Source organism: Melopsittacus undulatus (assembly GCF_012275295.1).
Source record: "Melopsittacus undulatus isolate bMelUnd1 chromosome W unlocalized genomic scaffold, bMelUnd1.mat.Z SUPER_W_unloc_2, whole genome shotgun sequence".
In the NCBI taxonomy this organism is placed as follows: Eukaryota; Metazoa; Chordata; class Aves; order Psittaciformes; family Psittaculidae; genus Melopsittacus; species Melopsittacus undulatus.
In genome coordinates this window covers 849,491-876,018 of record NW_022993944.1, presented here as the reverse complement: position 1 = coordinate 876,018, position 26,528 = coordinate 849,491, and the positions used below count along the sequence as shown (strand labels likewise).

Below are 26,528 nucleotides of genomic sequence, written 5' to 3'. Positions count from 1 at the left end.
GATCAGGTTTGAGATCATCTTAGGAACTTGAATGTGCACAAGTCCATGGGATGTGATGAAATTCATCCATGGGACCTGAGGAAACTGGTGGATGAAGTTGCTAAACCACTGTCCATTATATTTGAAAAATCATGGCAGTCAGGTGAAGTTCTTGATGACTGGAAAAAGGGAAATATAACCGTGTCAGGATCCGATTGGAGAAAACCCCAGTGGCAGACCCTGTTTTCAATTCGTGATCCCAAGAGTGAAATAAAGACACAAACGAAGTCAAGTACCATAATCGATTAGTAAGTTTATTACAAATTACAAAAAGACAGTTATTATACAAAAGGGAAATAATTGTAATAAAAGGGATAGCATTAGGACAGATTGGAAAAAAGGTAGAAAATGAAGGAAGGATTTGGGGTGCAGAGAAAGAGAGAGATAGTCATCACCATTGATCAAGCAGTGTCCCAGGGATCCGTTGTCATCGTTGGTGGTGGTGGGAGTTCTTCAGGTTTTATAGTCGGTACCAGAGCAGAGTGTCCCCCAAGAGTCTGTTGGAGGTGGGTGTCCTCGTGGAGGTGTTCTTCTGGAGTCTTCCCATTGAAGGTACCCATTTTGGGGATGTCTTACTCCCCTTTTATAATGAGTTGGGGGGAGTACCTGTGTTCTTCGTGTCATCTCTTCCTGCTGGACCATTTTCAATGGTCTTGCAGCCAGCTTTTCAACTGCCTGTCTGCAGCAATTCTTGGGATAATGGACAGAAATTTCTCACACCAGTCCTCCAGGTAATGGACAGAAGAGTCTTAGCTCTTTCCCATTCATCCCTCAGGCAACAGAGAGTGGAGTCCCAATTCAACTCCTCACTCCCTTCTCCCAGGCAATGGATGGAAGAGTCTTACTCAACTCCTCCCACCCATCTCTAAAACAATGATGGAGTTGCATTCCAATTCCTCACACCAGTCTTCCAGGCAATGATTGGAAGAGTCTTATCTCAGCTCTTTCCCACTCATCCCTCAGGCAGTGAACAGTGAAGTCCCATCTCAGCTTCTCATCTCATTCCCATCTCATACCAATCTTTGAGACTATGGACAGTGGAGTCTGATTTCAGATCAGTCTCTCACAAACCCCCATTTTCAAGAGGAGGAAAATGGAAGACCCAGGAAACTACAGACCAGTATCGACTCTGCCTGGCAGGATCATGGAGCAGATTCTCCTGGAAAGCATGCTAAAGGACATGAAAAAAAAGAGGTGGTTGGTAACAACCAACATGGCTTCACTAAGGGGAAATCTTGCCTGACTAATTTGGTGGCCTTCTATAAAGGGGCTACAGAACTAATGGATAGGGGCAGAGCAGTTGACATCATATACCTGTATGCAAGGCATTTGACATTGCCTTGCACATCCTTGTCTAAACTGGAGAGACATAAATTTAATGGATGGACCACCAAGTGAATAAAGAATTGGCTGGATGGCCACATGCAGATTGTTGCAGTACACTGCTCATTGTACATGTAGAGGCTGGTGAAGAGTGGTGTCCCTCAGGGGTTGGTGTTGGGACTGATCCTGTTCAACATCTTTGTTGAGTGCGCTCTCAGCACGTTTACTGACAACACTAAACTGTGGCTCAGTTGGCACACTGGAGGGAAGGGTTGCCATATAGAGGGACCTTGACATGCTTGGGCCAAGGAAGTTCAACAATGCAAAGTGCGAGGTCCTACACCTGGATCAGGACAATCCTAGGCACAGCTACAGGTTGGACGGAGAAGTGATTCAGAGTAGCCCTGCAGAGGACTTGGGGATGCTGGTTGATGAAAAACTTAACATGAGCCAGCAGTGTGTGCTCACAGCCCAGAAAGCCAACTGTATACTGAGCTGCAACAAGAGAAGTGTGACCAGCAGGTTGAAGGAGGTGATACTGCTGCTCTACTCTGCTCTTGTGAGACCCCACTTCGAGTACTGTGTGCAGTTCTGGTGTCCCCAATGTAAGAAGGACATGGAGCTTTTGGAGCAAGTCCAAAGGAGTGCCATGAAGATGACAAGGGGCCTGGAGCACTTCCCATACAAAGATGGCATGAGAAAATTTGGGCTGTTTTTCCTGGAGAAGGGGGCCTACAAGGATGCCAGAGAGGGACTCTTCATCAGGGACTGTAGTGACAGGACAGGGGGCCATGGGTTAAAACTTAAACAGGAAGTTCAGGTTACGTATAAGAAAGAAGTTCTTAACTGTGAGGGTTGTGAGGCACTGGAACAGGTTGCCCAAAAAAGTGGTAAATGCTCCATCCCTAGCAGTGAGATTGGACAGGGCCTTGGGTGACATGGTCTAGTGGGAGGTTTCCCTGCACTTGGCCAGGGGTTGGAACTAGATCATCATAAGTTCTTTCCAGCCCAAACCATTCTATGATTATATGATTGCAAGTGTGTGTATATTAGCTTTAATAATCAACTGTTGTTAGAAATCTTGCAATGCACCTTAAAACTGCAAGCTGATGCTAAATGACACTTGTAGCCTTTTAGATGAATACCATTGTTCTAGCCTAAGTCTAGATACAGCCGCACCTGGGTTCCATCAGGAGTTTAGAAAGCAAGGGGATCTAGTCTGAACCTTGTGATCCAGTGGGAGGGATGCCCTCATCCTTCATGCCTTTGATCTAAGGGGGCTGGAGCACCTCCTGTGTGAAGACAGGCTGAGAAAGTTGGGGCTGTTCAGCCTGGAGAATAAAAGGCTGCATGGAGACCTCATAGCAGCCTTCCAGTATCTGAAGGGGGCCTAGAAGGATGTTGAAGAAGGACTCTTCATTAAGGACTGTAGTGATAGGACCAGTGGTAACTGGTTCAAACTTAAACAGGGGAAGTCAGGTTAGATATAAGGAAGAAGTTCTTTATTGTGAGGGTGGTGAGGCACTGGAACAGGTTACCCAAGGAAGTTGTGAATGATTCATTCCTAGCAGTGTTCAAGGTCAGGTTTGACAGAGCCTTGTGTAACATGTTTTAGTGTGAGGTGTCCCTGCCCATGGCAAGGGTGTTGGAACTAGATAATCTTAAGGTCCTTTCCAACCAATATTATGATTTTACGATCTTTTGTTCAATTTTACCATGATTTTCCTTTGTATGCTTCATCCATTTAATAAGTAATAAATTTTGCCATCAAATTCCCTTGGTGGAACGGGAAGAACTGGAAAGGTAAAAATGAGAAAGAAACTCTAGGCTTGAGATAAAGAAAGTTTAATACTTAGAAAGATTTTTTTTTTAATTGTAAGGGAAAAAACCCAAGCACCAACCAACAAAGAGAGAGGAAAAGAAAACCCAAGAAAGACAAATGATTCAAATGAAAGCAATTGCTCACCACCAACCAACTGATGCTCAGCCAGTCTCTGAACACTGTCACTACCTGGCAACTTCCACCCCCAGTTTATTGCTGAGCACAGTTTTGTATGGTCTGAAATATCCCTTTGGTCAGTTGAGGTCAGCTGTCCCAGCTGTTTCCCCTCCCAACTTCTTGTACATCTCTGAACTACTTGCTGGCAGGGAAGTGTGAAGACCAGAAAAGGCCTTGATCCTGTGTCAGCACTGTTCAGTAATAAATAAAACATCAGGGTGTTCTCAACACTTTTTTTAGCCCAGTTTGAAAACATAGCACCATAGGAGCTACTATGAAGAAATTTAACTCTATACCGGCCAAAACCAGTACACCTGACTCTGGGATTACGCTTAAGGACAGCTTTTACTAACCTTCCAGTAATGAAACTACCTTGGGTGTTTTAATGCTTTGTATTTATGCTCTTATTGTAGCTAACTACACAATTTTTCAATGAACTATTCTGTATCTTCTTTTTAGCACTTATCTGCACATGCAAAAACCTAAATAGTAGATATCCACAGGCTTTATTATACAAATATAGGTTTTGATTAAAGTAGCATTTTCTTAGGCTATTAAGAGAATCTCTGATCGTTTTTACTTGTGTTCAGTATTTGATCCCTCTTGATTTCTCAGAAGAATGTTACTATCTTTTAATGTTATTGTAGTGGTTTTTGTTTTATGTGTCCATAGCACACTTTAAAGTATCTATTAGATTCTAAATGTAAATTGAAGAAGGATAAATGTTCATCTATCATATCTACTTAAACTGTGTGAAAAATGCACGTGGTGTGCTTGGGATACCAATAAATGTATCTTTCATCTTCAGGTGTCCTCAGCTATTTTGCTGAAATTATGCTCAAGAAACCATTGTGTTCATTAAACTTTGCATTGTGATTGTACTTCTAACATAAATCTTATTGAAACACTCTTCAGTTTCCTTAAAGGAGATATGTTTATTGTCCATAATGAATTGGAAGATGGCTGGATGTGGGTTACAAATCTACGGACAGATGAGCAAGGTCTTATTGTAGAAGATCTGATAGAAGAAGTGGTAAGTAATTTTATATTCAGTTCTGTTGCAGAACTGAGATTTCTTTTTATTTATTTTATTTTGTGTGTGTATAAGTTGACATTGAAATAAACCCAAACTAGTGGCATTTAACTGCCTGACTTTATGTATTTTTCTAAACCTTCCTGCAGTAATTGAATCTGTCACTTTTTAAATAGTTTAACAAACCTCTAAGTCTAATTCAGTATCCAAACAGAGTACTTACTCACATTACCCAAGCAAGTTCATGTGCCAGTGAATGATACTGTGAACTTATTAGGCAGTTCCCTAAACTCACTAGCTTTGATAAAGAACTTGCTAGTCATTCAATTGTATTTTTGCTATGAATCATTCATAAATGCATAGACTGAAATTTTGCACCATTGTATGTCTGTTGGTTTGATTTTTTTATTTTATTTTTTTTAAGGCCCAGGTGTGGGTTAAAAAGTCTACTGATGACTTAATTATACCTAGAAGGGCTTATGCTAAGTCAGGAAGCTAACCCGGTGACCTAAAGGTAATTGAATTATTGCAGGAAAGAGGTGGTTTAATGGCCAGAAACACCCACCCCATCCTCCCACATTCTTTTTGTAAAGAAGTTCACCATTGTTTTAGAGTCTTGATGATGTTTGTTTTGCAGCATATATATATTATTGATTTCTATATTAACGGTTGAAGTTCAGTAAAGTTGAGGTTTAAGTTACCACATGTAAAGAAGGACTTAAAGAGTAACAGAAACAATCTTTTGAAATAAAGTGTTATGGCTGAATTTCCACTTAGTGAATGAAGTTGAAAAACTATGTGAAATGTGCAATAAGCCATCTAGTTAAAAAATGTCTTGGACTTATTAACGCTGTTTATTTCCACAGAAGGTCTTAATCTATGAAGTTTACTTTTCTAAACTCAAGCATACTGTTGTCATATCCTTAATATGTTAATTCTCCTATTAGGTAAGAGAAGAAGATCCACATGAAGGCAAAATGTAAGGATTTTTGGTTTGTTATTAAAAGCAAATCATAAAATAACTGTAAACTTTAGCAATGAGATTGGGAAGGTGAACCAAAGCTGTGTGTACTTGTTTTTTATTTTAAGACTTTTCTCCTATACCAGCTGTTGAAGATGCATAGGTAATTGACATGCAGTCTTGTATTAGTTATACCTAATGTTAATGGATTTTGCAGTGATAAAATCTTGGATGAGTCTCTGTGATCACTTTACCTAGAATATGTACAATGGAGGGTGTGGTGTTTTCTGATTTGTGTTTTTTTATACATATATGATTTGCCTTAGAGGTCTGGTCAACTCTAAATACATTAGAGGAATTATAGTGTAATAGTAACACTCTATATCAGCCTTATGTGCTAACACTTAAAGCAAAAACCAGGAGACTGTAGAAGAATCTGTTTGCACTGAATTCCAATTTGTTAAATATTAAAAAAAAAAACAAACCAAAGCCTAATACAATCTACAATGAACAATGAATTGATATTACACAAAACTGTTGATTGTTATACTGTTTTCAGTAGTTGAGTAGCAAGTGAAAGTTACAGAAAATTTCTAGTACCTAGATAACTTCATCTGTCCTCCATTTGCTTGCTATAATCTCAGCTGCTGCTTCCTGTATTTATTGCCCAGTTTGCAGTTTCCAAAGGACTAATGATTGGAGAAGACATTTCTTATGTTGGTGTGGTGGTTTGGTTTTTTTTATTTATGAGTTGGGTTTGTTTGGGATTTTTTGCCTTTTTTCTTTGTTTGTGGGGTTTTGGGTTGTTTTTTTGGTTTTGATTTTGTTTTTTTGGCATAGCAGCATAACAGTAGTAGGGATGCTTTCAAATACCAGATTTTTTTTTTAAACAAAGTAGTTTATAGCATATTCTTAGAGCTTTGACACTCAGTCCAGTTACTCATGCTGATCAGAGGATTCCAGGTGAGTCAGGGATTTCTGTGAATATTCAAATAGCCAGAGACTGTCCTGTAAAGGTAATATATAAAGCAAGTTAGAACTAGAGCTCTTTTTTGATGCATAGATGAGGCTTTATTTTACACACTTAAATGTCTATGTGCACACTCTGCAATCAAAGGCCATGTTTCTAGCTTTCTTGTAAAGGACAGGATGAACTCTTAAGATGTAGCATGTGATGTGCCGCATGTAAACTCAATAGCCATACAATGTCAAGCTGTTTCCTGTAATCATAGGTATCAGGTTGATACTGGACAGATTGCTGAATTTTTTTAGGATGCTCTGATGAAGGATTCTGTGGAAGATGCAAGGTGTGAAATTAAAGCAATTCGTATTCAGTAGTCTAACAAAGCTAGGGTTTATTTCCTTGGCTTCTAGCAAAATTAAATTTTATTTATTTCATACAGTATTTAGTTTCCATTAATCTCTTTGGGCTTTACATTTCACACTTCAAATAAATTGCTGAGACTGACTTCAAATATGCCTGTCAAATTATCTAGCATTTAAACAGTGCCTTTTCATATCTAAACACACTTGGATTTGAACAGCTATTGAAATGAGGTAGTTTATATAGCTGTAGATATTATTTTTCATTCTATTGGTAGAAAAACAGAATCACTGAGTAACATAAAAGTTGCTTATATAATCTATATGTGCTAGATTTTTTTAATAAAGATTAATTCATAGGTGCCAGATATTAGTTCATAAGTTTCAGAACCTTAGATGTCACAACAATTAAAAAAGAGAAATGGTAGTCTTGCTTTCTAATTTTTCCTCTTTATCTTTAAGATGGTTCCATGGGAAGATCTCCAAACAAGAGGCTTACAATTTGCTGATGACAGGTACTTGTATTTCACATGGAAATACAGTGATAGTGGAATGACACAAAACCATCGTGTTTATAACAGGCTGTTGCAAACCCTGTTTTTTCTGTATAAACATGGGAACATCAGACCTGTAGTTGCTACTACATTGGAAAAAATCCTCATGGCTGAACACTGAGTATTTTTTTTATGTTCTCAAGTACAGTTAGTTTCATAATTTTAATTGAAATAGTTAAATATTTTTTATTTTTGTAATATAAATTAAAAATATCTTGGGCTTCATCAAAATGCTGAGGAGAAAATACTGTTATGTACTTATAGGAGAATATATTATAAACTTTTTAGGCTCCTCATGGAGGAAATAATTTTTAAAATGAAAACATCAAGATTTCTGACTCATACTTTTAAATAATATACCTTAAATATGAGAACAAAAGTGTTGTGGAATTTTTTAAACATTGTGAAACTTCCACACACACACACCCATATGCTCTTGTAAAGAGGTGGCAAAAGTCGGGATAGGTTGTCAGCTACAGCCAAATGATTTTGCATTAACTGGCAGTTTAGTACTACTTCATCCTATTTGGGTGAATAACGGAGATCACTGTTGAAACTTAAATCAGACTTTCCTTTAAGTGTGCAATTCTTGTTAATTTGTACAGAAAGAGCTTTGATAAGAACTCATAAGTGACACAGAAGTAACAGCGAATAACCCTGTATTATGATATCTTTTCAGTTGGTCAGGTGTGCAGTTTTCTTGTGAGGCCTTCAGATAATACACCTGGTGATTATTCACTTTATTTTCGGACCTGTGAAAATATTCAGCGTTTTAAAATATGTCCAGCATCAAGCAATCAGTTTATGATAGGAGGCAGATACTATAATAGGTAAGTTTTAATAGTTGTGTACATTTTATACTTCTGTAAAGAATTTGTATAACATATTGCTGATAACTTACTAATATGATCATAAGATTTCAGTATTTCTTAAGAATATGCTGTTTTAAATAACTTGCCCAGTAGTTAGTTGTAACTAAGCACCTTTTAAAAGCCTTCAAAAGCTTAAGTGTAACTTGTTTCTTTTGAGGTATTTTTTTCCTTCTGTAAATGATATTCTTCACCCTATAAATTGGGTTACGATGTGTAATTAGGCAAATTTTTCATTCTGTTGGAAGCTACTATTTATAATAGGGAGTTTTGTGTATATTAAAATGTTCATTGTATTGGAGACATTCAGTAGGGATTTTAAAGTATAAATAATAGAAATGGGTATTGACAAGAAAGGGAAAAAACTACCTTCATTGTTGAAAAGCATCATTAAATTAATCACCTTAAAGCATGTGAATGATACTTCGGTCAGAAGTGCAGGTCACTTCATTTAGAGTGATGAAATTTGGGATGGGTTTGTTTTGCCACAGGTATAAAAATATGATAATATGTACAAAAAGAAATAATAAGATATAAGTTTCCACTTTCATGGGAGAAGCTATGAATACAGTTCCATCCTTGAATCAGTGACAGCTCTATGAATAAGTTTATCAAGACTTCTCAGTAGTGAAAACTCACCTTTCTTTTTTAATTGAGACCATTGCTTGTCACATAATCAGAAATTTTCCAGATTTGTTCACCTAAATCCAGGGCATCATCCCAATAGAAAATCTCTCACTTCTAGCTTGGCTTCTGAGTGAGTAGAGATCCAGCAGCTGGTGTCTGTGAAAATATCAAGGTGTGTCCAAAGAAGTTCAGTGGACTTCATATGATTTCAAATGACCGATGGTTTCAGACTAAGCAATTGGAACCTTATTAACTTACGTATATCCCACACACAGGCTGTTTGAGTACTTTTCGACATTAATCGGTCTGGCCTCCAGACATCCTTACTGAAAATCAGGCTAGTTGCAGTGTCAGCCTTTGATGAAGGTAAATACTCTTTTGCCCATTATCTAGTTACATGTCTATTAGGAACATGATAGGCTAAAAGCCCACACCCTAGGTGATGTCAACCTAATTAGCAAATTATCAGAAGTCTTATTAGTCTCAAATGGCTTTGCAACATTACAGAATCCCATGGGTTGGAAGGGACCTCGAAAGATCATCTAGTCCAACACCCCTGCAAGAGCAGGGAAACCTAGAGTACATCACACAGGAACTTGTCTAGGCGGGCCTTGAATATCTCCAGTGTAGGAGACTCCACAACCCCCCTGGGCAACCTGTTCCAGTACTCTGTCACTCTTACAGTAAAGAAGTTCTTCCTGATGTTCCCATGGAACCTCCTATGCTCCAGCTTATACCCATTGCCCCTTGTCCTACTACTGGATATCACTGAAAAAAGCCTAGCTCCATCATCCTGACACCCACCCTTTACATATTTGTAAACACTGATGAGGTCACCCCTCAGTCTCCTCCAGGCTAAAGAGACCCAGCTCCCTCAGCCTCTCCTCATAAGGGAGGTGTTCCACTCCCTTCATCATCTTTGTGGCTCTGCACTGGACTCTTTCATGCAATTCCCTGTCCTTCTTGAACTGAGGGGCCCAAAACTGGACACAATACTCCAGATGTGGCCTCACCAAGGCAGAGTAAAGGGGGAGGAGAACCTCTCTTGACCTACTAACCACACCCTTTCTAATGCACCCTAGGATGCCATTTGCCTTCTTGGCCACAAGGGTACATTGCTGGCTCATGGTCATCCTCCTATCCACCAGGACCCTCAGGTCCCTTTCCCCTTCACTACTTTCCAACAGGTCAACCCCCAACCTGTACTGGTATATGGGGTTGTTCTTCCCCAGATGCAAGACTCTACATTTGCCCTTGTTGAATTTCATCAAGTTTCTCCCTGCCCAACTCTCCAGCCTGTCCAGGTCTCGCTGAATGGCAACACAGCCTTCTGGTGTGTCAGCCCCTCCTCCCAATTTTAGTGTCATCAGCGAACTTGCTGAGGATACACTCGGTTCCCTCATCCAGGTCATTGATGAAAATATTAAACAGCACTGGTCCCAGCACCGACCCCTGAGGGACTCCACTAGTCACAGACCTCCAGCTAGATTCTGCCCCATTGACCACAACTCTCTGCCTTCTTCCTTTCAACAAGTTCTTGATCCACCTCACTACCTGATCATCAAGCCCACACTTCCGTAGATAGTATAGCTCCAGAAGCTTACTGCAATAAGTTATTACTTCAGCAAATTAATTTCCTTCCACTGTATTTATTTGTGTGTATATATAAAATATGCCCAGGGGGGTTGTGGAGTCTCCTACATTGGAGATGTTCAAGGCCCGCCTAGACAAGTTCCTGTGTGATGTACTCTAGGCTTCCCTGCTCTTGCAGGGGGATTGGACTAGATGATCTTTCGAGGTCCCTACCAACCCTTGGGATTCTGTGAATCTGTGATTGCATGGAAAACAAGATTAAAAGGTTAAGCATCACTAAGTTAGGATAATATGCTTTTAGAGGTTTGGGTTTTTTTTAATATTTTGGTATTTGTTTCCAAAGATCCTGCTCAATGAAAGAGAGCTTCTTGGCTTTGAAATACATCTAGTTTTAGTTGAACATTTCAGGGAATTGCTAATATACTCTTAGGCAAAAATTCTGTCCAAGTTAGCATTTACTGAAAGTTGACAAACTTCTTGGAAGTTCAAAGAGTATATAATACAAGATAATTATACAAAATGAACGTGGTAACTGCCTCAAAATATGTACCATAAGATCTACTGCAGAAGGCAATAAATAAAAAACAGGAAAAAAGGAATTATGTTCTATGGGCTTTTTAATTCTTGTACTGGTCTATTTGTTATGGACATTGGAAGATGGAAGTCCTTAAATATATGAAGACTGAAGTGAATTGTTTTATGGAACAATCAGACATGGCTGAAAAGCATCAAATGGCCTTGAATCCAGAACAAAAACATAGGAAGTATGAATTAATGCAAGATAAAGAAATGATCTATGAGTATTTCTTGGGTGTCGTGGTTTAAGCCGAACCAGCAACCCAGAACCACGCAGCCACTTGCTCACTCCCCCGCTTTCCCCCCCGCTCCTGGAGGGATGGGGAGGAGAATTTAAAGAATGTAACTCCCATGGGTTGAGGTAAGAACAGTCCAGTAACTAAGGTATAACACAAAACCACTACTGCTACCACCAATAATAATAATGATAAGGGAAATAACAAGGGAAGAGAACACAACCACTCACCACCCGCCAACCGATACCCAGGCTGACCGAGCAGTGATCTAGCCCTACCGGGTAACTGCCCCCAGTTTATATACTGGGCATGACGTGATGTGGTATGGAATACCTCTTTGACTAGTTTGGGTCAGGTGTCTTGTCTCTGCTTCCTCTCATCTTCCCATCTTCCCTGGCAGAGCATGAGACTCAGAAAGTCCTTGGTCAGAGTAAACATTACTTAGCAATAAATAAAAACATTGGTGTTATCAGCGCTGTTCCCAGACTGAAAGTCAAAACCACAGCATTGCACCAACTACTAAGAAGGAGAAAAATGGCTACTACTGCTGAACCCAGTACAGTATCCACCCCTTATTCCATACCATTCACATCATGCTCAGATTCCACATTTTTCAATATACCATCACTCTTGTCTTATATGCATATACACACATTCACATACATAAAAAGAGAGAGATAACCTTCCTTAGCGTATGGACCAATCCCTATAAAGATGCTGAGTCCATCTGGTCCATGATGTCAGGCTCCATCTCTTGTAACAGTCTTTCAGAGCCAGAGAGACTGTGTGCAGTGTTGGATTATTGCCTGCTGATGACACCATGGAACTTATCTGATCACTGTTGAGCTCATCTGGTTTCGTCAGAGTTTGAGTAGCTGCTGTACTTATCACTGGGGCTGGTTTAGCTTCTGTGCTTGGAGCTGGAGTAGCTGCACTGTCTGTTGCAATTGGAGTTTGAGTAGCTACTGTACTTGGGGGTGGTATAGCTGGTGTGCTTGGAGATGGGATAGCTGAGCTGTTGCGGTCAGAGATTGAATAGCTGCTGTACTTGTTGCTGGGGTTGCTGTACTTGCTGTACTTGGAGTAGCTGCGTTATCTGTTGTAGCCAGAGTTTGAGTTATCTTTCTTCATCTTTCTTGCCTCTTTTTTGCTTTCCCCCTTGTGTACAGGGGCAACCGATATTGGCAACAATTTATTCTTTATTTTATATGCAGTGATTATCACTGGGGATGGTGTAGCTGCTGTGCTTGGAGCTGGAGCAGCTGCACTGTCTATTGCAGTCGGAGTTTGAGTAGCTGCTGTACTTGTCACTAGGGTTGGTGTAGCTGCTGTACTTGGAGCTGGAGTAGCTGCGTTATCTGTTGCTTTGTCATCAGATCCAGAGACATTTTTTTCCCTTTTGCAGGTGCTAGATGGTCTTGAACAGGGCTCTGTAAACATAGGCCAAGCCCCAGATCATTGCCATGATTTGTCCCTCTTTGGTATGAGCAGGATGACAACACACCTCATTTAAGTGTTTTTCTATTTTTTCTGGATTCTGCACTTGTTCAGTGGTCAAGTTCCAAAGCACTGGAGGGGCCCATTGGCCTAGATACTTGCCCATACTATCCTACACACCCTGCCACTCATGACTGTCCAGCCTCGGGAAAATCTCTTGCTCCTCCTATATCGTCGTCTAACCTTAGACAAGACCCAAACCTGACTCTGCTTAACTTTCAATATCAGATGAAATGATAATGAGTAGAACACCCTCTGTATGTGTGCCAACATGCTGATCCCCATATCACAGTCAGCAGACAGGTCTCAAGGGTACCCAAAGGCCATTCAGAACCTTCAGAACTCTCAAATGATGCTGTAAATCATCTGGGGGGGGGGGGGGGGGGCTGGGAACGTAAGAGATTGTGTCCTTCATAGGTTGACCACCTGAGGAGGGAAAGTAAGATGTGTAATTGCTGAACACTTCTGTTTTATACCTCCCAAACTATACAGGTGGAGACCACACTGGGAACACAAGCCAGATCAGTTTCATGATCAATGTTTCTATTGTATTACAAGTCATTATCATAAAGCATAATGAAACAAGAACCTTCGCCCAGGTCCCCCATCCAATAAACACTAAAACAGCAAATACCGGCTGTAAGTGAGGTATGACATGCTGAAACTCTGAGATCAAGAGCAACAACTTTGAGAGCCAATAAATCAGCATTGTATGAGTGACTGTTAATCCGAAATAATGAATGCTTGTCACAAATACAATTAGACACACTCCAGTAGGATCTCTCATTATCTCAACCCTTCATGCCCCATGTTGGGGACCAGAAAGAACTGCTCACTCCCCTGCCTTCCTCCCCCTGCTCCTGGAGGGATGGGGAGGAGAATAGAAAGAATGTAACTCACATGGGTTGAGATAAGAACAGTCCAGTAACTAAGCTACAATACAAAACTACTACTGCTACCACCAATAATAATAATGATAAGGGAAATAACAAGGGAAGAGAACACAACCACTCACCACCCGCCAACCGATACCCAGGCTGACCGAGCAGTGATCTAGCCCTACCGGGTAACTGCCCCCAGTTTATATACTGGGCATGACGTGATGTGGTATGGAATACCTCTTTGACTAGTTTGGGTCAGGTGTCTTGTCTCTGCTTCCTCTCATCTTCCCATCTTCCCTGGCAGAGCATGAGACTCAGAAAGTCCTTGGTCAGAGTAAACATTACTTAGCAATAAATAAAAACATTGGTGTTATCAGCGCTGTTCCCAGACTGAAAGTCAAAACCACAGCATTGCACCAGCTACTAAGAAGGAGGAAAATGACTGCTACTGCTGAACCCTGGACACTGGGCAGAGAGAACACCTGTTTTTCTTCTTTGTAACTTACCTAAACATGTAGAGTTTGTCTTCAAGGTGAAAAGCTAGAGGTTGAAGAAGTGCTGCTTGTTTAAATGGATCTGTTAAACTTAAAAAAGTTGATTCTTTTAATGAGCTATTTCTTTAAATAATTTGAAGGTTTCTTTTTTAAATGCAATACTAGTAGTAGACTGGAACTTCAGAGAAAGTCATCCTTGGTAAGAGTGTTGTTTCTCCTAATATTCTTCTCTTGCTGTTTTAGTGCTTTTAAGTGGGATTAAAAAAATGCATATAATAAAGCCAATCTGTTATTTGTTTGCAGTGTACTGATTGCAGTTAGTCACATAAATTACAGACCAAGATTTTCCTTAAAAAAAAAAAGAGCCTGAAGAATAGTAAGGAAACACTTCTTTGATACAAAGCAATATACAGTTGGCTTTCTGGGCCGCGAGTGCACACTGCTGGCAAATGTTAAGTTTCTCATTGAGCAGCACCCCCAAGTCCTCCTCTGCAGGACTACTCTGAACCACTTCTCCATGCAACCTGTAGCTGTGCCAGGGATTGCCCTGACCCAGGGGTAGGACCTTGCACTTCGCATTTTTGAACTTCATTGGCCCACCTCTCAAGTGTGTCAAGGTCCCTCTGTATGGCATCCCTTCTCTCCAGCATATCAACCAAACCGCACACTTAGTGTCTTCAGCAAACTTGGTGAGATCACAAGCAATCCCACTGTCCACCTTACCGGAAAATATGTTGGACAAGATTGGTCCCAATTTCAACCCCTGAGGGACACCACTTGCTACTCGTCTCCATTAGGAAATTGAGCCACCAGGTGGTCCATTCATCAAATTTATGTCTCTACAGTTTAGACAAGGATGTCATGCAGGAAAGTGTTGAATGCTTTGCACAAGTCCAGGTAGATGACATCAACTGCTTTGCCCCAGTCCATCAGTCCCATAGCCCCATCATAGAAGGCCACCAAATTAGTCAGGAAGTTTTTCCCCTTAGTAAAGCCATGTTGGCTGTCACCAACCACCTCATCGTTTTTCATGTGCCTTAACATTCTTTCCAGGAGAACCTGCTCCCAGATTTTGCCAGGCACAGAGGTGAGACTGATTGGTCTGTAGTTCTCTGGGTCTTCCATTTTTCCCTTCTTGAAAATGTGGGTTATATTTCCCTTTTTCAAGTCATTGGGAACTTCACCTGACTGCCATGATTTTTCAAATTTGCCAGCTCCTTCAGGACCCGCGGATGGATTTCATCAGGGCCTATGGACTTGTGCACATTCAGGTTCCTAAGATGATCTCGAATCTGATCCTGTCCTACAGTGGGCCTAAGGTCTTCATTCTCACAGTCCCTACATCTGCCTTCCAAGACTTGGGTGGTGTGGTCAGAGCACTTGCAGGTGAAAGTGGAGTCAAGGAAGTTAAGAACCTCAGCCTTCTCCAAATCCAGGGTAGCCAGCTCTCCCCATTGCTTCTGGAGAGGGCCCACATTATCCTTAGTCTGACTTTTGTGACATACCTATAGAAGCCCTTCCTGTCGGCCTCCTGGCCTTCCTGCCCCATTTCCTTCTTGTTTGGATGCAACACTCCTGAGCTTGGAGGAGTTGATCATTAAATATCAGCTAGCCGTCTCGGCCTCTCCTTACCTCTAGGGCTTTATCCCATGGAAGCTTACTGAGCAGGTTCCTGAAGAGGCCAAAGTCTGATCTCTTGAAGTCCAGGACAGCAAGCTTGCTGCATGCCATTCTCACTGCCCTAAGGATCTCGAAGTCCACCATCTCATGATCACTGCAGCCAAAGCTGCCTTGGAGGGTCACATTCCCCACCTTCCCCTCCCTTTTGGTGAGCATGAGGTCAAGCATGGCACCTCTCCTTGTTGGCTCTTTTATCATTTGCTTGAGGAAGTTGTCTTCTATGCAATCGAGGAACCTCCTGGATTGCTTGTGCTGTGCCATACCATCTCTCCGACATATATTGAGGTGGTTAAAGTCCCCCATGAGGACAAGGGCCTGCAAGCTTGAGGCTGCTCCTATCTGTCTGTAGAGATCTTCATCCACAGAGTCCACCTGATCATATGGCCTGTAGCAGAACCCCACCCTCTGTAGACAGATAGGTGCAGCCCTTGTCCTCATTGGCGACTTCAACCACCCTGATATCTGATGGAGAGTCCACACAGCAGAGTACAGGCAATCCAAGTGGTTCCTGGAATATGTTGATGATAACCTTCTTCTTCAAGCAATACAGGAACCAACTAGGAGCAGGGCTATGCTGGACCTTGTTCTCCCAAAAAAAAGAGGGGCTGGTGGAGAATGTTAAGCTTGAGGGCAGCCTTGGCTGTAGTAACCACAAAACGGGCGAGTTTGAGATACTTAGGGTGGCAAGGAGGGCGCACAGCAGTCTCACTGCCCTGAACTTCCAGAGAGTGGACCTAGAAAGCTGGTTAATATTCAAGGATCCCCTCCTGCAAGCTCAGGTACAATGCATCCCAAGAAAGAGGAAGTCAAGCAAGAATGCCAGGAGGCCTACATGGTTGAACAAGGAGCACAAAAAAGAAGACTGCAGAGGGTGAAAACAAAGACAGGTAGCCTGGGAGGAATCTAGAGAAATAGAGCAGCCATGGATCAGGTTAGGAAAGCTAAAGCCCTGACAGAATTATGTGTGGCCAGAGCCATTGCCCAGGGAGAAGAGGGAAAATGTGGGCCCTCTCTGGAAGGAAATGAGAGACCTGGTCTCCCAGGACATGGAGAAGGCTGAGGTACTCAATGACTTGTTTGCTTCTGTCTTCACTGGCAAGACCTCCAGCCACACTGCCCAAGTCACAGAAGGCCATAGCAGGGACTGGGGGAATGAAAAACCTCCTGCTGTAGATCAGGTTCAAGAACATCTAAGGAACCTGAAGATGCACAAGTCCATGGGACTTGACAAGATGCATCAGTGGATCCTGAGGGAATTTGCCAAGACATTATCCATCATATTTGAGAAGTTGTGGCAGTCCAGTGAATTTCCTGCTGACTGAAAAAGGGGAAATATAACACCCAGTTTTAAAAAGGGAAATAAGACAGACCCAGGGAACTACAGACTGGTCAGTCTCTCCTCAGTGCCTGGCAAGGTCATGGAGCAGATCCTCCTGGAAACTTTGCTAAGACACATGGATGGTATGGGGATAGTGACAACTAATGTGGCATCACTAAGGGATATCATGCCTGACAAATTTGGTGGTCTTCTATGATAGGGCTGCTGCATTGGTGGATAAGGGACTGGAGACTGATGTCACCTACTTGGACTTGTACAAGGCTTTTGAAATTTTCCCACATGACATACTTATCTCTAAACTAGAGAAGCGTGGATTTGAAGGATGAACCACACAGTGGATAAGGAATTGTCTGAATGGCCACACTCAAAGAGTTGTCATTAATGGCTCAATGTCCATGTGGAGATATGAGATGAGTGGCATTCCTCAGGGATCAATACTGGGACCTATCTTGTTCAGCATTTTTTCTGGTGGCATGGACAGTGGGATGGAGTGCACCCTCAGCAAGTTTGCCAAAGACACTAAGTTATGTGGTTTGGTTGATACATTTGAAGAAAGGGATGCTATCCAGAGGGATCTGGACATGCTTGAGAGGTAGGCCAATGCTAACCTCACGAAGTTCAACGAAGTCAAGTGCAAGGTCCTGCACCTGGGTCAGGGCAATCCCAAGCAGAAACACAGGCTGGGTGGAGACTGGTTCAAGAGCAGCCCTTCAGAGAACTTGGGAATGAAGACAGGCTGAGAGAGTTCGGGCTGTTCAGCCTGGAGAAGAAAAGGCTGTGTGGAGAACTCATAGCAGCCTTCCAGTGTCTGAAGGGGGCCTAGAAGGATGTTGAAGAAGGACTCTTCATTAAGGACTGTAGTGATAGGACCAGGGGTAACTGGTTCAAACTTAAACAGGGGAAATCAGGTTAGATATAAGGAAGAAGTTCTTTACTGTGAGGGTGGTGAGGCACTGGAACAGGTTACCCAAGGAAGTTGTGAATGCTCCATCCTTGGTGGTGTTCAAGGCCAGGTTGGACAGAGGTGATGTCTTAGGTGAGATGTCTTAGGTGACATGGTTTAGTGTGTGGTGTCCCTGCCCATGGCAGGGTGGTTAGAATTAGATGATCTTAAGGTCCTTTCCAACACTAACTATTATATGGTTTTATGATAGGCTGAGCAATGCGGGCTTAACATGTTAATTCTTTTTTTAAATAGTCTAATGATGTATAGAATAGTATTCTGCTTTTTGGATTCTTCACTGTTTGGAATGTCAGTAGTCAAAATAACTTCTAATTCACCTATTAAGTATTAAAAGAATAATACTGCTCATAATGACAAGATACTTTTAAAATTATTCACATAGCTAGGATCTGGGCAGCCAGATCCCTATGATAAATATTTTACAATTACTAAAGTAACTGTAATGTATTATTGAGATTAATTTTTATTTTTCTACATCAAACCAAGTTTAACCATTCAGTTTTAAAATTCATGCTTATTTATATTTTCCTTGATATTTTTTTTGTAAGATTTTGTTGCTGTCAGATGCTGAAATGAGTTGTAAGCTCTTTTTTCCTGTCACTTACAGTCTTTTTGTGGTCACTGATTATGTTTTACATTTTACATGTGTCCTGGGTTCAGCAGTAGCAGTCATGTCCTTGGTAGCTGGTGCAGTGCTGTGTTTTGACTTTCCGTCTGGGAACAGTGCTGATAGCACCTATGTTTTTAGTTACTGCTCAAATGTTTACTCTGGCCAAGGACTTTCTGAGCCTCATGCTCTGCCAGGGAGGAGGGAAGGCCGGGAGGAAGGAGAGACAGGACACCTGACCAAAGCTAGCCAAAGAGGTATTCCATACCATAGCACGTCATGCCCAGGATGTAAAAGAGAGTTACCCGGAAGGGCTAGGGCTCTGGGGGGTGGAGGAGGTATCGGTCGGTGCTCGGTCAGGCAGGGTGGGGTGAGTTATCAGTCGGCGGCTGGTGAGGTGTTGTATTCTCTTCACTTGTTATTTCCTTTATCATTATTATTATTATTGGTGGTAGCAGTAGTGATTTGTGTTATACCTTAGTTATTAAACTGTTCTTATGTCAACACGTGGGAGCTACATTCTTTGGATTCTCCTCCCCAGCTCTCCGGGAGTTGGGGGAGCAAAGGGGGGAGTGAGTGCACGAGCTGTGTGGATTGGTTTAAACCACGACAGTTCTCCACTTAATTACTTGGCTCTTTATTTTCACGTTATTATTCTGTATGTGAATAATTCATCTGTATTGATGTTAATATTGCTTCTCTTTATTATAACGTAACTTTTGATAACTGCAAAAATAAGAGCAATTGTATTTTAACTTGCATCTGTCACTACTTCTCTCCCCATCCTTCAAAATACAATTTAAACCTGATTCTGATAATTGGAATGCAAGCTTCCCTGTAGAGGAGCATTACTGACTGGGTAGCTAATTTAACAGGATAGCTCAGTGATTTTGAAGTATAGCCTGCATAATCCATGATGAAAAACTTTTTTATTTCTCACTACTGTCTTCTTTCAAAGAAATTCCTTTACACAATTCCAAGTATCTCCCATTCCTCTTCCCTAGTTTCTCTAGGACTTTGAAAATTATTAACAATAGAATAGCAATTTTGCTATTAGGGAGCTGAGAAGTGCACATGTGTTACTTGAATGTAGAAAAGATAGCATAGTCATGGGGCATTGTTGTGGGTTGACCTTGGCTGGCTGCCAGGTGCCCATCAAGTCCCTCTCTCAATCTCCCTCAGTGGGACAGGGGGAGAAAATAAGATTAACTTGTGGGTCAAGAAAAAGGCAACTTAATAAAGAAAAGCAGAGGCTGCATGTGGAAGCAAAGGAAAACAAGATTTATTCTCTACTTCCCATCAGTAGGTGATGTCCAGCCACTTCCGGAGAAGTAGGGCCTCAGTAAGCATAGCAGTTGCTTTGGAAGACAAACACCTTAATAATGAATGCCCCATCTCCTCATTTCTCTTAACTTTTATTGCTGAGCAGACATCGTATGGTATGGAATATCCCTTTGGTCAGTTTGGGTCAGCTGTCCTGGCTATGTCCCTTCCCAACCTCTTTCCCACCCCCAGCTTTCTGGCCTTTGAGGAGTGGGGTTGGAGAGACAGCCTTGATGCTGTGTGAACACCACTCAGCAGTAGCCACGACTGGTTTGTTATCAACACATTCTAGCTACAAATACAGGGCACAGCAATATGAGGGCTGCTATGAGGAAAGTTAACTCTATCCCAGCCAGACCCAATACAGTAATTTTGAACAACTGCCTGAAAATTTTCTGTGTAGTTAGAATTAATACATCATGAATACAGTTCTGTGAATTTTCTTGACTTCAATGTATTAGTAAATTGTCATCTCTCTAAAGATTATGTTTAACACATGAGTTTTATTATAAGTTTCTGAGAAAATGTAGTGTGATTGAATAGAAAAGCAAATTCTCATATAGAGGAAAAACTAACCAATTTAACATTTTAAATCTTATTTTTTTTTATTTGAACAGTATTGCTGAGATCATTGAACATTATAGAAAAGAACAGATTGTTGAAGGATATTACCTTAAAGATCCTGTTCCACTGCAGGTAAAATTTTATCTCTGAGGACTTATTATTGATGATATTGAGTTAATTCAGTTCCTATTTTATAAATATTTGAGGAATGCAGTGGAAGTATCCATGATAGTTAAATGCGTAATCCCATCCTGAATTTTTGTTTTCAGTTTGTGTGTTTCTTTCATTTTATCCTCATATGCATTCACTTATCTAAGGTTGGCTTGTAGTAAATAGAATATATGGTAAGCTTTGTTTGTGCTCTGGGGTGTAAATGCTCTGTCTTATGCCCCCAGCTCTGGTCCCTGATTGAACCAATGCTGTGGCTTAATACTATGTTGGAGTTGGGGGAAAATAGGCTGCCCTCCATTCTTCTGTGTCTGGTATCTTTTCTCCCCCAGATGAAACCTATATGCACTGAAAAGCTTCAGAGATGATCAGGGGGCTGGGATTACAGGGGGTGTTCTGGAACATTGTTACCCTGTAGCATAATTTCATTCTAAGAGATCACTGATAAAAAAAGACATTGTTTATTTTTTCATAGTTATAGCTAATTCTAAAGTACTTTTGTACTTTGCTCCCTATCTTTTCTCAAACTTTCCTGTTTTGATGGTTAGAAATTTGGTTTTAATATCTAACCTAAATAGTTACCCCTTTCTTATATCTATTTTATTAATTGGATCTCCACATGGACATTGAGCCATTAATGAGAACTCTTTGACTGTGGCCATTCAGACAATTCCTTATCCACTGAGTGGTCCATCCTTTAAATCCATGTTTCTTCAGTTTAGAGATAAGGATGTCATGTGGGACAGTGTCAAAGGCCTTACACAAGTCCAGGTAGATGATGTCAGTTGCTGGTCCCTTATCCACCAATGCCATAGCCCTATCATAGAAGGCCACCAAATTTCTCAGGCATGATTTCCCTTAGCGATGCCAGGTTGGCTGTCACCAATCACCCCATTATTGCCCATGTGTCTCAGCAAAGTTTCCAAGAGGATCTGCTCCATGACCTTGCCAGGCACTGAGGTGAGACTGACCAGTCTGTACTTCCTTGGGTCTGACTTACTTCTTTTTTTAGAAATGGGGGTAATATTTCCCTTTTCAAGTCAGCGGGAACTTCACCAGACTGCCACGACTTCTCAAATATGATGAATAATGTCTTGGTTCTTCTGAAGTCCAGGGCCTACCCAGCTTGCTACCGTTAGGATCTCAAAATCTACCATTTTGTGGTCACTAAAGCCAAGGCTGCCCTTAAGCTTCACATTCCCCACTAGTCCCTCCCTTTTGGTGAGAACAAGGTCCAACAGCCCCTCTCCTGATTGGTTCATTTAGAGAAGGAAGTTATCATCTACATTTTCCAGGAACCTCCTGGATTGCTTATGCCCTGCTGTATTGTCCCTCCAACAGATATCAGAGTGGTTTAATCACAGAATCACAGAATCCCAAGGGTTGGAAGGGACCTCGAAAGATCATCTAGTCCAACCCCCCTGCAAGAGCAGGGTAACCTAGAGTACATCACACAGGAACTTGTCTAGGTGGGCCTTGAATATCTCCAGTGTAGGAGACTCCACAACCCCCCTGGGCAACCTGTTCCAGTGCTATGTCACTCTTACAGTAAAGAAGTTCTTCCTGATGTTCACGTGGAACCTCCTATGCTCCAGTTTACACCCATTGCCCCTTATCACTGGATATCACTGAAAAAAACCTAGCTCCATCATCCTGACACTCACCCTTTACATATTTGTAAACATTGATGAGGTCACCCTTCAGTCTCCTCTTCTCCAAGCTAAAGAGACCCAGCTCCCTCAGCCTCTCCTCATAAGGGAGGTGTTCCACTCCCTTCATCATCTTTGTGGCTCTGCACTGGACTCTTTCATGCAATTCCCTGTCCTTCTTGAACTGAGGGGCCCAGAACTGGACGCAATATTCCAGATGTGGCCTCACCAAGGCAGAGTAAAGGGGGAGGAGAACTTCTCTTGCCCTACTAACCACACCCTTTCTAATGCACCCTAGGATGCCATTTGCCTTCTTGGCCACAAGGGTACATTGCTGGCTCATGGTCATCCTCCTGTCCACCAGGACCCCCAGGTCCCTTTCCCCTTCACTCCTTTCCAGCAGGTCAACCCCCAACCTGTACTGGTACATGGGGTTGTTCTTCCCCAGATGCAAGACTCTACATTTGCCCTTGTTGAATTTCATCAAGTTTCTCCCCGCCCAACTCTCTCAGTCTTGCTGAATGGCAGCACAGCCTTCTGGTGTGTCAGCCACTCCTCCCAGTTTATTGTCATCAGCGAACTCTAAGTCCCCCATGAGGACCAGGGCTTATGAATGCAATGCTGCACATATCCTTCTTCAGAGTTCCCCCTCCACTCTGTCTTCCTGGTCAGATGGCCTGTAGCAGACCCCCAGTGTCATGCTCCCTGTCCCTTCTTTCCCTTTAATTCTGATCTGTAATCTCTCCTTTGGCTCTTCATTCATCCCCAGGTGGAGCTCTGCCTTCCACCTCATATCCTATGTACAGGGTGACACCTGCTCATTGTCTCCCCTGTCTGTCCTTCCCGAAGAGCATGTATCCTGGACATGCTGGAGCATGGATTGGAACAATCCCAGGCACAGCTACAGGATGGCCAGAGAAGAGATTCAGAGCAGCCCTGTGGAGAAGGACTTGGAGGTGTTGGTTGATGAGAAACTTAACATGAACCAGCAGTATGCACTTGCAGCCCAGAAAGCCAACCGTATCCTGGGCCGCATCAAAAGGAGCGTGACCAGCAGGTCAAAGGAGGTGATCCTGCCCCTCTACATTGCTCACGTGAAACCCCACTTGGAGTATTGTGTGCAGTTCTGGTGTCCTCAAGATAAAAAGAACATGGAACTGTTGGAATAAGTCCAGAGGAGGGCCACAAGGTTGATCAGGGGACTGAAGAACCTTCTGTATGAAGACAGGCTGAGAAAGTTGGGGCTGTTCAGCCTGGAGAAGAAAAGGCTGTATGGAGACCTCATAGCATCCTTCCAGTATCTGAAGGGGACCTATAAGAATGCTGTGGATGGACTCTTCATTAGGGATTGTAGTGATAGGACAAAGGGTAAAGGGTTCAAACTTAAGCAGGGGAAGTTTAGATTGGATATAAGGAGGAAGTTCTTTACTGTTAGTGTGGTGACGTAATGGAATGGGTTGCCCAAGGAAGCTGTGAATGCTTCATCCCTGGCAGTGTTCAAGACCAGGTTGGGCAGAGCCTTGGGTGACATGGTTTAGTGTGAGGTGACCCTGCCCATTGCAGGGGTTTGGAACTAGATGATCTTAAGGTCCTTTGCAACCTGAACTATTCTATGATCCTGTCATCTTGCCTTTGTCATGTTGTTGAAAACCATAATTCTTTTAGACATATGGGGGTGAAGGGAGAAATTTAGAGTGTTTATTATGGAGTCAGTGCATATATCACTTCTCAATACTGTTCTTGGTGCTTGACAGACTTGCTTTTCATTGTTTCTTATGGCTAAATACTTTTTTTGCTGATCATCTGACTTGTTAAGGTCAAATTTGGCTTGCCTTTTGGCCATTCTAGCTTGGTATTTACATTTCCAGATCATAGTTTTCAATGTGAATTTATCCTTTTTCTTGTTTCTACTTTCTCCTACTGTTTTTTGTTAGAATGTTACTCATTTAGGACATGAGTGCTAATAAGATTAGTGATGGATTGTGTAACTTTGTGTGTTAATCATTCAATTTTAATTGGGAACTGCATCATTCTTCTGGATTCACAGTTTATTCTTAATTGCTCAGTCCCAAAAGTATTGGCCGAAGACAATTAGAAGCTAAAAAACATTGTGTAAATTTTGCGTAAATTACGATGAATGATACTGCTTTCTATTTAGAGTTTAAAAAAAACCAACATATGTTTCTTAGTGAAAGTTTGTCTGTATTTATACCTTATTTTTCTTCTCATAATTCTGGCCAAATCATTCCACATTAAAGTTATATTACATTTTGGTCAAAGGTATTGTATTATATTAGTTTCTTAAGACACAGAAGAGAATAATAATAAATATCTGTTAGCATTTAATAAAATTTCAGTTGCAGATTCATATTGTGCAATTTTTTTCATGGCAGTTTCTGAGCTTAAAAAAATGTTGGTTTCTTCCTTGTTTCCCAGTATCAAGAACAAGTGCTTAATAATACAGTAGATGGAAAAGAAATCTACAATACAATTCGTCACAAAACAAAGGAGGCTTTTTATAAAAATATTGTCAAGAAAGGATATCTTCTAAAAAAAAGTGAGTTCCATTTGATTATATGAAATGTTTCTCTCTAAAAAAATGGTGCTATGTATGCAAATTTTGTGTAGTACAAGCAAATGGTGGTAGAAAGCCTGTATGAAATTTTCTTTTTCCTGAAGAAGTACATAGATAGAAAGACATAATACATAAAATGACATGCAATATAAAGATGTGGATTGGCAGTTTTTGTAAAAAAAATCAGAAAACATGACAAAAAATTTAATTCCTTTTATCAAAGGAAATGTTTAGACTCATTAAATGAATTACATTTTGATAAAATGTATTCATATTTAATGTACAACTTCCTTAAATTTAAGCTGATCACATGGGTTAAAGAGAGCTAGATTAATGTAAACCAGTACATTCACTGGAGACCAGAGCTGGTTTAATGTTTTTATTCCAACTTAGATAATATAGAATCATAGAATCATAGAATCATAGAACAGTTAGGGTTGGAAATGACCTTAAGATCATCTAGTTCCAACCCCCCTGCCATGGGCAGGGACACCTCACACTAAACCATGTCACCCAAGGCTCTGCCCAACCTGGTCTTGAACACTGCCAGGGATGAAGCATTCACAGCTTCCTTGGGCAACCCATTCCAGTGCCTCACCACCCTCACAGTAAAGAACTTCTTCCTTATATGCAATCTAAACTTCCCCTGTTTATTACCCCTTGTCCTATCACTACAGTCCCTAATGAAGAGTCTCTCCCCATCATTCTTATAGCCCTCCTTCAGATACTGGAAGGATGCTATGAGGTCTCCACACAGCCTTTTCTTCTCCAGGCTGAACAGCCCCAACTTTCTCAGCCTATCTTCATACGGGAGGTGCTCCAGTCCCCTGATCAACCTTGTGGCCCTCTTCTGGACTTGTTCCAACAGTCCCATGTCCTTTTTATGTTGAGGACACCAGAACTGTACACAATACTTCAAGTTTAATTTAAAATGTATATTCTGGTGTACAAGGTACATTGAGACTTTTTTAAGATTCTAATGCTGACACAGTCAACATAGCATAGAATAATTGGACTCAAAGCTGCCTTACTCATTTCAATATATCAGTGAAAGATTACCAAGATTTTGAAGTTCCAAGGAAGCTAGTCCCTTTCGAAGTATCATTATTTTAGTTTTTCTAAAAGTTGACATAAAAAAAGAAGAAACAAAACCAAACATATTAAAGTTTCTGCATATGACAAAGACAGTAGCTAAAACAGTAAGTTACCAGATCATGATCTGAATAACAAGCAAAAATGAGAAAGGTGTTCCAGAGCTGGGGGATTTTGGGTTGAGAGAAATGAAGAAAACCAGCTAGTTTATTAATACAAGGAAACTATAGAAAGGAAAATATAGAGATAGCAAAGAATACAGTAAAGAATATTTCTGATGTTTGGTTATCTTACCAACCCCAAAGACCATGTGATGACAATTAGGAAAACAGCTTCGAGAGACATCATCACAGTGTGAGGTGACATTCTCAACCTTAGCAGGTGTCCCCACAGAGGCAATGTTGACCTGGGTGGTATGAAGGTCTGCCTCCTCACACTGCATGAGGCTTGGGCTTTTTATCCTAGCAAAAATGCACACTCATTCCGACACAGGGGGCCAGTCTACATTGGAAGGAGAGCCCAGTTATGGCTTTTTGCCACAACTGTGCAGTTATTATCTCTC

General features: G+C 41.3%; 1 protein-coding gene across 5 annotated transcripts in view; it reads left to right on the top strand.

Moving 5' to 3' along the window:
- LOC117438219 (ras GTPase-activating protein 1-like) overlaps positions 1-26,528 on the top strand; it is a 167,211-nt gene that overhangs the window by 79,417 nt on the left and 61,266 nt on the right. For all 5 annotated transcript variants that reach the window (XM_034073721.1, XM_034073720.1, XM_034073718.1 and 2 more), the window contains exons 5-10: positions 4,277-4,394; positions 5,342-5,373; positions 7,141-7,193; positions 7,912-8,062; positions 20,536-20,614; positions 24,736-24,856. In XM_034073721.1, coding sequence (XP_033929612.1) covers positions 4,277-4,394; positions 5,342-5,373; positions 7,141-7,193; positions 7,912-8,062; positions 20,536-20,614; positions 24,736-24,856 — 554 coding nt within the window. The remainder of the gene's footprint in view (positions 1-4,276; positions 4,395-5,341; positions 5,374-7,140; positions 7,194-7,911; positions 8,063-20,535; positions 20,615-24,735; positions 24,857-26,528) is intronic.